The sequence below is a fragment of the Oncorhynchus clarkii genome, chromosome 17 (genome assembly GCF_045791955.1).
Source record: "Oncorhynchus clarkii lewisi isolate Uvic-CL-2024 chromosome 17, UVic_Ocla_1.0, whole genome shotgun sequence".
Lineage (NCBI taxonomy): Eukaryota > Metazoa > Chordata > Actinopteri > Salmoniformes > Salmonidae > Oncorhynchus > Oncorhynchus clarkii.
This window is the reverse complement of record NC_092163.1, coordinates 46,110,562-46,121,997: the sequence shown is the minus strand read 5'-3', so window position 1 is coordinate 46,121,997 and position 11,436 is coordinate 46,110,562. Positions and strand designations below refer to the sequence as shown.

The window sequence follows — 11,436 nt, the reverse complement described above, 5'->3', positions numbered from 1 at the left end:
CAGATTCTCACAGGGTAGAGTGCTGCACACAGAGATCCTATAATTGTTTCATATTATATATATAGGTACTATATGTAATTATACGGTGCTGTGTTCTGTATTGATTCTAACAGGGTAGAGTGCTGTGTTCAGTATTGATTCTAACAGGGTAAAGTGCTGTGTTCTGTATTGATTCTAACAGGGTAGAGTGCTGTGTTCTGTATTGATTCTAACAGGGTAGTGCTGTGTTCAGTATTGATTCTAACGGGGTAAAGTGCTGTGTTCTGTATTGATTCTAACAGGGTAGTGCTGTGTTCAGTATTGATTCTAACAGGGTAGAGTGCTGTGTTCTGTCTTGATTCTAACAGGGTAGAGTGCTGTGTTCTGTATTGATTCTAACAGGGTAGAGTGCTGTGTTTTGTATTGATTCCAATAGGTAGAGTGCTGTATCTTTTGTTAATTGACATGCTATTGTATTGACATTTTATTTTGACCGTCACAGAGTCACAGTCATCCGTCATGCCCCCTCGCTTACACACTGGAACATTGGAGTGCTTGGATTGTCTTGTCCAGAAAAATGCCCACATTGATTTCTACTTGCGTTGTATAAATATCATATAATGAGCTATACAACATCTACTTAGCTGGGGCAGTTTTATGATGGGGGTGTGCACCATCCTAGAATCTGTTATTAACTAACCTTGTCCACAGGCTAATTGCTACACAGCCAGCTGGAGGGCGAACAATACCTTCAAATATATTTCCCAACTTTGGTAGCCTGGCTGACACGACCCACGTGACTCACAGCGCAGGGAGACTGTGAGAGTTAGGTATTAGTCAGACTATAACTTTAGCAGGTCCACTACAAAATCTGATTAGGAAGGGAACACAAAACGTGAACAGCATCACCATCTTAACTCAGAATTACACAGACAGGCTTGACACAAAACAGAGCCAAAGGAATTATACAGGAGCAAAGTGACTCAATGTGGAGCTTCAATATAATTTGGCCCTTACGCACACAACTCCTTGACACACCTCTCTACTAGAGAGCATTTTATTTGTTAATTCCATTGGCCATGGCAGGGTTATGACCAATCAGGGACCATGTGACTACTCTGGAACAGTCACAGAGTCTATTTAACTGCAGCCAAAGAGACTGTAACATTCACACAACACTGTGTCTATACAGCAGTGTCTATACGGCAGTGTCTATACCTAGTACTCTGTTATATCATCTAGGGGAAGATCCCACATCTTAACAAATATCACAGCATCAACATCGGGCTGTGTTTTAAGACCTACATCATTGTGCAAGACCTATTTCAACCACATAACCTTCAAAATGAAAGATCAGATCTGGTAAGTCATTGCTTTTCTCTTGACTTTTTCATTGCGTTTTCCGGTGTCCATATTTTGTTTTTTACAGGATTAAATCGATCTCTTATAAGTATATCTATCTCTTATGTGGTTATGGAGATCATTACCGCTTAGGTTAGACAAATTAATACCTCTTCGGCAGTTTTATGGCAATATGAATTTCTGTAAAGGCAACCCTTATGGTCTGACAGACAACAGAATATCTCACTCATACTGAAAGAAATGTATCTAAGTATATGATATATAATGACTTCTCAATAAAGTGAAAAGGAGAAGCATTTTTTTTAAGCTTTTACATTTTCTAATCATCAATTCAAACAATTTCCTGAATTGAATGACTTCTGTTCTAATTGACCCTCCCTAACCCTGTGTTATACACCATTAATTTGTTAAGTAAAATCACATGTGGTCTGGATTGCAAGACATTCCAGTATGTGAACATTCACAATGCAACATACAATACTTTTTGACTTAAAATATACCCCTTTTTGTACTGGAACTAAATTGTCAGATAGGGGACTGTTACAGGATAGTTATTTTACCCAGAGCTCCCTCTAAACAGGATAGTTATTTTACCCAGAGCTCCCTCTAAACAGGATAGTTATTTTACCCAGAGCTCCCTCTAAACAGGATAGTTATTTTACCCAGAGCTCCCTCTAAACAGGATAGTTATTTTTCCCAGAGCTCCCTCTAAACAGGATAGTTATTTTACCCAGAGCTCCCTCTAAACAGGATAGTTATTTTACCCAGAGCTCCCTCTAAACATGATAGTTATTGTCCCCAGAGCTCCCTCTAGACAGGATAGTTATTGTCCCCAGTGCTCCCTCTAAACAGGATAGTTATTGTCCCCAGAGCTCCCTCTAGACAGGATAGTTATTGTCCCCAGAGCTCCCTCTAGACAGGATAGTTATTGTCCCCAGTGCTCCCTCTAAACAGGATAGTTATTGTCCCCAGTGCTCCCTCTAGACAGGATAGTTATTGTCCCTAGAGCTCCCTCTAGACAGGATAGTTATTTTTCCCAGAGCTCCCTCTAGACAGGATAGTTATTGTCCCCAGAGCTCCCTCTAGACAGGATAGTTATTTTTCCCAGAGCTCCCTCTAGACAGGATAGTTATTGTCCCCAGAGCTCCCTCTAGACAGGATAGTTATTGTCCCCAGAGCTCCCTCTAGACAGTGTGAGTCACAATGTTCTCCACTTCCTCCCTCAGTTATGATGACTATCAGAAGACAGCCAGCTGGCTCCTGTCTCAGACGCAGCACCGGCCAAAAGTGGCCATCATCTGTGGCTCCGGACTGGGCATGCTAGCTGATGCTCTCAAGTGCCAGGACTCCTTCCCCTACTCCGACATCCCTGGGTTCCCACAGAGCACAGGTGAGAGAAAGTGAAAGGTAAATAGATGGAGAGATGGTGAGATAGAGAGAGAAAGAAATGGAGAGATGTAGAAAGAGAGAGTTGGGGGCCGGGAATATTGACATTACCAGTGGCAGAAGTTTGTGTAACGTACAGTACATTGATTGGGAAGGGAATGCATTTAACCCAACCCACTGAATCAGAGAGGTGCGCGGTGCTGCCTTAATCGACATCATTGGCGCATGGGGAATAGTTGTTGTTGGGGGTAAAGGGCAGAATGGTAGAATATTCCACCATGGTAGAATTTTCCACCTTTCTGTTACTGGCCCAACTCTCTTAACCGCTAGGCTACCTGTTACAATAAGATTGTAGCATGCAGTATAATATTAACGATCAACACAATCATCCTAACACACCACAAATGGCTATGCTGACCACTTTGGCCATCCTGACAAATGGCCATCCTAACTTGGAACCTTTGTAATGTAAATAAACCAGCATTAAACTTTAAACATAGGGAACAAGTTTAACAGCGTTGTTAAAGGTGTGTTTTTGAACTGTTGTTTATGTAACAACTGACTTTGCTTGTGTGTGTGAGTGTGTGTATGTGTATGTGTGTGTGTGTGTGTGTGTGTGTGTGTGTGTGTGTGTGTGTGTGTGTGTGTGTGTGTGTGTGTGTGTGTGTGTGTGTGTGTGTGTGTGCGTGTGCGTGTGCGTGTGTGTGTGTGTGTGTGTGTGTGTGTGTGTGCGTGTGTGTGTGTGTGTGTGCATGGCTTCACAGTGCAAGGACACGCTGGGAGACTGGTGTTTGGGGAGCTGAAAGGGAAGACGTGTGTTTGCATGCAGGGACGTTTCCACATGTATGAGGGACACTCACTCTGTAAGGTCAGTACCAGATCACAGTGGTAAGTATTGAGAAACAAGTGTTAATGCACATCCCACATCCCCTAAACAGACTGTCACTGTAACTCAGGGAGCAAATATTAGTACCAAGAAACACACCATTCTAATATCCTGCTCTCATTTGACCCAGGTTAAATACCATTAAAGGACATGATTCTAGAGAAACACTAGAGAAAGAACTAATACTATAATAGTTATTTCTTGCAGACATGTGTATTATTATTTTAAAATTAAAAGCATTAGTCCCACCAGGTCTTCATCAGGACCTTTGAAGACTATGAGAAACAGTGGGACTCAACACTCTCCCACAGCTCTGTATTTGTTCTAGTGTTTAGATGATTTTGACATGCTGTGTTGCATTTCAACATCATTTAGGATCCAAAGTGACGGAAAGGCAACGAGTCAAGGGTTCTAATGAACAGGGCATGCCTGGGACTTGAGGAACTCTAATCTGGTTAGGAAAGCAGCTGGAAGGCTAGCTGATCTGTCTTCCTTTCTCCATTTGGGCTCTGGCTTGGGAGTAATCTGCAGCATATGAGGCCCATGTGACTGGGGCTGCTGATCACTCACTGGGAGGCAGTGGTTGGCTGACCTCCAACCCACTCACTCACTAACTCACTCACTCACCAGATTTGTGTGTATTGTTGTGAATTCTTAGATATTACTGTACTGTTGGAGCTAACTGTTAGCACGAGAGAGTCTATGACTGTGCCCCAAATACACTACTATTGACCAGAGGCCATATGGTAGTGCACTATAAGCACCATTTGAGATGCACCCAATGAGTCACAGCATCTGACCTTGGGTGATCACGTTGACCTGCATCACATGGCTAATTCACTTGCACGCTAATTCAACATTACGCCATTCAATGCTGCTATTGTCTTTCTTGCATAACTCCAGGTTTTATGAAGTCGGCTCTAGGCTCAGGCAGTTACTCAAGGGGATATGTAGACCCACTTTAGGCTTACTGAAGCTGTGCTGTATTGCACCTTGTTTTGAGTTTAACTCTCTACCTTTATTCATCACATCATATCTCTCTATCTCTCAATTCAGTTCAGTTCAAAGGGCTTTATTGGCGCCAGTATGTGGACACCTGCTTGTCAAACATCTCATTCCAAAATCATGGGCATTAATATGGAGTTGGTCCCCCTTTGCTGCTATAACAACTTCCACTCTTCTGGGAAGGCTTTCCACTAGATGTTGAAACATTGCTGCGAGGAATTGCTTCCACTTGGTCCTTTCCCAAACTGTTGTCACAAAGTTGGAAGCATAGAATCATTTAGAATGTCATTGTAACCTGTAGCATTCACTGGAACTAAGGGGCCTAGCCCGAACCATGAAAAACAGCCCCAGACTATTATTCCTCCTCCACCAAACTTTACATTTGGCACTATGCATTCGGGCAGGTAGCATTCTCCTGGCATCCGCCAAACCCAGATTTGTATGTCGGACTGCCAGATGGTGAAGCGTGATTCATCACTCCAGAAAACACGTTTCCACTGCTCCAGAGTCCAATGGCGGCAAGCGTTACTCCACTTCAGCCGACGCTTGGCATTGCGCATGGTGATCTTAGGCTTGTGTGTGGCTTTTCGGCCATGGAAACCTATTTCATGAAGCTCCCGATGAACACTTCTTGTGCTGATGTTGCTTCCAGAATTTGGAACTCGGTAATGAGTTACAGAGGACAGATGACTTTTATGCGCTGTGCTCTTCAGTACACGGTGGTCACGTTCTGTGAGCTTGTGTGGCCTACCACTTCGCGGCTGAGCCGTTGTTGCTCCTAGAGGTTTCCACTTCACAATAACAGTACTTACAGTTGACCGGGACAGCTCTAGCAGGGCAGAAATTTGACGAACTGACTTGTTGGAAAGGTGGCATTCTATGACGGTGCCACGTTGAATGTCACTGAGTTCTTCAGTACGAGCCATTCTACTGCCAATGTTTGACTATGGAGATTGCATGGCTGTGTACTCGATGTTATACACCTGTTTGCAACGGGTGTGTCTGAATTAGCCGAATCCACTTATTTGAAGACTTGTCCACCTACTTTTGGCCATGTAGTGCTTACATTGCCAAAGCAAGTATAATAGATAATACACAAAAGTGAAATAAACAAAAAAATGAACAGTAAACATTTCACTGACAAAATTTTCAAAGGAATAGAGACATTTGAAATGTCATATTATGGTGTTATAACGATGTGCAAATATCAGTGCAAACATCTCTCTCTCTCTGTCTCTCTCCCACTGTCCCACAGACTACCTTTCCCGTGCGGGTATTTAAGCTCTTGGGGGTGGAGACCCTGATAGTAACCAATGCAGCAGGCTCGCTGGCAGACAGCTACCAGGTTGGGGACATCATGATCATCAAAGATCATATCAACTTCCCTGGTCTGGCTGGGCTCAATCCCCTCAACGGACCCAATGATGACAAGTGAGTGAGATCCTCTAGTCTAGTGTCAGTGGTTCTCACTAGGTCCTACTTACTAAATACCACAAACAATTCCGAAATACCAGAAACCACTCCAACGAGCCTTTGGTGCTTTGTGACCCTTCAGTGCTGTGGTTCAGTAGCCTACATGCTGCAATAGAGCCCATCATTGATTGGTGTATAGATGGACATTCACATTCATATTCATCACAATTCTTGAATTTGAACATTGTTGTCTTGTGTTGACCAGGTTTGGTCCCCGGTTCCCTCCCATGTCTGGTGTGTATGACAAGGACCTGCGGAAGATAGCCTTTGACCTCTGTAAAAGCATGGGCGTCTCTCAGTTCGTCCAGGAAGGGGTTTACTGTATGGTGGGAGGTCCCAATTTCGAGAGCATCGCAGAGGCCAGACTCCTTCACAGACTAGGGGTGGACGCTGTGGGTGAGAGAACTAGAGCTTGTTCACTCCCAGATAGATTCTAGCCTGGTCCCAGATCGGTTTTTGCTCTCTTGCCAATAATGCATTCTAGATAGATTTGTTTATTAAAGTGGTTGGTGATTGGTGCCATGATAAGATATAATTTTGGGGCAAAATCTGCTCAGACATCTAAGGTGTGCTTTGTACATAATAATATTGTCCGTCATAAAAATCTAGGTGTCCATTCTAATACATTATAATATTATGTGAGTAGCAGCAGGTGTTCATCTTCCTTCTCTCCGCTTCTCTCCTCCTCATAGGAATGAGCACAGCACCAGAAGTGGTGGTAGCCACCCACTGTGGCATGAGGGTGTTCGGCCTCTCTCTCATCACCAACAAGGTGGTGAAGAGCTACAATGACACAGAGTCTGTCAACCACGAAGCTGTACTGGAGGTCAGCAAGCTGCGCTCACAAACGCTGCAGATGCTGGTCACAGAGCTGGTCAGCCGGATGGACATCAACAACAACACGACTTGAACTGAAGAGAGCAGCAAGATGCGAAGCTACACCGAAACCTTTCGAATTCGCTCATCATGATGAAATCATTCAACAGCGACCTGGCCAATGTCACCCTATTCCCTAGTGCACTACTTTCGACCAGAGCCCATTGCACCCTATTCCCTATAAGTAGTGCACTATAGGGTGTCCATTTCGGATGAATAACAAAAATCCAATAACCGAAAGGCTGCTAGATCGAATCCCCGAGCTGACAAGGTAATAATCTTTCGTTCTGCCCCTGAACAAGGCACTGTTCCTAGGCCGTCATTGTAAATAAGAATTTATTCTTAACTGACTTGCCTGGTAAACAAAAAGGTTAAATAAAAATACTCTCATTTGTATTTTGTGATATCACTACTGAGGTTTAACTGTGGTATATTTGTATTTGGTGTGAAAAACCGGCACTCTCAAATTGACAACTTAACTTATTATTTTTCAGCTGTATTAACTAATCTTTCTATCCACAATTGTGTGCTAATACTTGTTCACAGATAATAAAAGTGAAATATTATAATGCAGCTCTATTCATGATTAATTATTATGTATTACAAATCAATATGTCACATATTCAGATAATTACATAGATTCATATAATTGTGCACATTTATATTTATGTATTTATATGGTGGTTTCATTCATGTAAAGTACAATCTATTTCAATTGTATATTGTTAGTCAACGTTTGTCTGATATTGGGTACGGATTGCACAGACAAAACTTTTTATCAAATAAAAAAGCATTGAATTCTGAAAGAATTGTGTTATGTCATTTTCCTGTAACCGAATACATAATGTACACAAGATTCACGGTATGTTGCCTGTAAAGTCAAAGTAGGCAATATTACACTTCATATACATCACAGAAGACTGAAATATAACTAAACTGTTTGACATAGAAACACAGGATTTTCTGCGGGAAAAAAAGGTTATTAATTATTCATATTAATAGTATTACACCCATGAGGCCACTACTTCATACGACTGGAGGAAAGGGCAACAAAGATAAGACACACTTAAATTCAAGTCCACTGGACTTCCTTTACGACCAGTGTGGTACACCTCAGTACTATCTTAGATGTGTTCTAAGATAATGCCCGTCTAGGGGCCTGTCTGCTCCTCACTGTTCTCAAAGGGGAGTTTACAACTAGATTTGATTTATGCTCTGGCGGCCTCGTACGGTGTTGTCCGTAGTCTCGACCCCCCCAACGGCCTCGATAAGGCTCATCATGGGTCTGGGCTACTATTTTTTTTATTTTTTTTTATTTTACCTTTATTTAACCAGGCAAGTCAGTTAAGAACAAATTCTTATTTTCAATGACGGCCTGGGAACAGTGGGTTAACTGCCTGTTCAGGGGCAGAACGACAGATTTGTACCTTGTCAGCTCGGGGGTTTGAACTCGCAACCTTCGGGTTCCTAGTCCAACGCTCTAACCACTAGGCTACCCTGCCGCCCCTTTATGTCTCGGGACCCCCCCCACCAGCGGGTGGTGTTGGTATCCGAGGCGCAAACGAAAAGTTCGGACCCTATTTACGAGTTGTCAGTGTCTGCGTTACTATGAGAGTGGCTGTAACCTTTCAACCAAATCTCCTGGTGTTTGTGCTTCAAAACGCTCAGTGGCTGTCGAGGTCTGTCAGTCACCACCGCGTCCGCGTGTGGCACCCTCATCAGTACCTGCGAACTGAGACGAGGATATCGGTCTGTGATATCGCAAAGTGTTTCACCAGTGGGAGTCATCGGGTCAGTTGCTGGACTGACGCCATTAGTGTTATTGTAAGGGTTGACAGTCCCCCACAAAGCGGAAGGTGTATCATCGGAAGCAGAGTATACTCTGTGCATCAATGTTTTTCTTGCTGAGATGGCCGCAGTGCTTGCGGAAGTGTCCGAAGGGCAAGAGAAGTTCATCTCAACTACCGTATTGCACGAATGCAAGGAGGAGGGAAGTTGCTCATTCACAGAGACAGCTGGCTTGAAATCATGACAAGAATTGTCAATCAGATTGGCTGATGGAATGTGTCGAGATATCGTAATATCTCCTTGGATCGGATTCTGCACCAAGAGGTTTCTAAACGTCTTTTTCCCAAGGTGTGCTTTTGACAGATACCCCTTGTGAATGATTGCGTTGCAGCTAGCGTTAGTGTGGTTGGTGGAGAAGGCACTGTGGCCTGTGTCCATACCTGGTTGGTTTTCCAATTCATCAATGGGAGTAACCGATCCATCAAGTCTGCTCCAAGTAGCAGGGGTACAGTTTCGAGGCTGGTAAAATACACAGGGTGGACGAGCGATACGTCTTGGAAGTGTAGTCTCAGCATGACTCTCAATGTGAGAGGCGAGGTAGTCTGAGTAACCCCTCGAAGCGTAGTGTTGCATCGTTCCACTTTTAACCAGCGTTTAGTTGGCTTCAAAGCCCTTTTTAGATCATCAGACAATGTTTGAGAGATGAGTGATATTGTCGCACCCGAATCAATTAGTGCATGACAAGTTAAGCAGTCCTCCAGGACTGTTTCCAGGTATGGGCGTTTCAATTCGTGTTTAGTGGACATATTCCCCACAAAGTGGAGTGGTCGTTCGCAACGACGTGATCTGTCAATTCTGTTCATGGTGGAACTAGATCGACTTTTCCGATATTGAGTGGGCTTGGCTTTAACAAAGTGTTTGACCTTTTTCTTCGCAACCTTTGTATCAGAGTCTATAGACAAAGCCTGTGGGCTTGTTTCTTGATCAAGCGGGCCCTGGATAGGGTCTTGAGTGAGAGCGGGAGAGATTTGAATTTTAACTTCCTTGCTATGGGTGTTAATTCCTGCGGACCTGGTGTCCGGTAATTCCCCATCTAGTCCTTGTGACTTATCTTTTATCTTTTTCTCAAATGTTTCTCGCTTTAGTTCTTCACGTAGTGGAACTTCTGGAGAACATTGGTCTACGTTTTGATCATCCTTCAACCCTTTGTTACCCTTGTGCTCTGACACTTTGTGTGGGTTGGGTGCAGGAACGTAGTGAACAGGTCGATTGTAGCGGTAGTCGTGTTGATGGCGACGTACTTCACACTTATTTCGACCGCGGAGGTTATTGGAATCATGGTTTCGTGGTAGAAACTGTTGTTTTGCGTCATCTCTCAACGCTCCAATACCTGATAATGCACCCTCTGACTGGAGTGAGTTCTCCTGGTCAAACTTCAAAACTGAGTGGTCAGGGCTCTTAGCGTTGCGAGCTTTTGATGCCTCAAAAGCTGTGCTTGCGAGCTCTCTGAGTTGTAAGATAGGCAAGCCAACGTGGGCTGCAGGGCCCAAGTAGGTAATGAAGGTAGGATACCAGGTCGACAGGAACATTTGTTTAAATGGTAACAGGTCTTCCATGCCTGTTTCAGTGAGTATGCCAAAGTAAGCTGAACGAAGCCTATGATAGTAAGCTTGTGGGTGTTCGTTCCGAGCTTGTTTGACCGTGTTAGCCAGTGAGCTATCGTGTTTGCGAGTCGCAGAACCACCGAATTCTAATTTCAAAGCTGTGGCAAGTTTAGCGTAGTCATTTAGCACGTGTTGCTGTTGTAGGCGAATGATCCTGGTCACATGTCTATTCAACGTTCGCTTCAACAGGTAAACCCTGTCAGAACCCGTAGCGTTCGGGTAGCCATCCAACGAGTCCTCTATGTCAGCTAGGAACGTCTCAGATTCATTTGGCTGACCTGGAACGGGGTTAAAGGTGGGGAAATTCTTGACGAGTTTGTCAAGGTATTCCGCGACAAGCGGGCGGAGAGGGTTGGCTTCATCCTGTGGGGAAAGTGGGGCCAAAAGGCCAAGAGGAGATGCCAAGCTTTGGCTTTGTTGGCCAAGAGGCGCCATATTACTCCGATTGCCGAATGGCCAAGAGTAGAAGACTGAGGGACACTTAATGGAGGCAATGTCTGAAACCGATCATCTTCACTCCTTTGAGTGCAGGGCTCCGGTTGCTTGGATGGGTAGTCACGCTGTGGAGCGTGACCATTCTGGATTTCCTCCAGATGGTACCTAAGGGTGGTATTCTGCTGCATTGCAGAGTCCACTTGAGCGCTTAGAGTACTGATTTTGGACATTTGAGTGTCGCACTTGCTTCTTTCGGTCTCAAACTTATCTATCATGGTTTGCAGATAGAGGTCTTGAGTACGGAGCGAGGGATTCAGTGATGATATTTCTTCCTCTTGCTTCACCACCCGAGTTCTCTCATCATCACTGAATCCAACTTTGTCATTGTGTTCATCAATTGATTGTCTTTGGTCTGCAGAATTTTGAGTAGAACCGTGTTAACGTTCAACAAAACTGCCTGCATGTTATCAAATTACGCGCTCCTATTTGTAGATAATTCAACAGATTTATCTAGTTTGGAGTGGACTACCTCGTATTTAGTTTTGGCTAAATCGAGTTGTTCCTGGAGACAACGATTTTGTT

At 43.9% G+C, this 11,436-nt stretch overlaps 1 protein-coding gene across 2 annotated transcripts; it reads left to right on the top strand.

The window, feature by feature from the left end:
- Positions 1-1,145: 1,145 nt before the first annotated feature.
- LOC139370937 (purine nucleoside phosphorylase 4a) lies at positions 1,146-7,773 on the top strand. Of its 2 annotated transcripts, XM_071110840.1 has the most exons (6): positions 1,146-1,341; positions 2,568-2,731; positions 3,492-3,595; positions 5,874-6,049; positions 6,297-6,487; positions 6,784-7,773. In XM_071110840.1, exons 1-6 carry the CDS (start codon positions 1,325-1,327, stop codon positions 6,999-7,001), a joined length of 870 nt encoding a protein of 289 aa, XP_070966941.1. In that variant the 5' UTR covers positions 1,146-1,324; the 3' UTR covers positions 7,002-7,773. The 2 variants fall into 2 exon arrangements, with proteins under 2 accessions (XP_070966941.1, XP_070966940.1); XM_071110839.1 differs by lacking the exon at positions 1,146-1,341 and having other exon boundaries at positions 2,545-2,731.
- Positions 7,774-11,436: the final 3,663 nt, after the last annotated feature.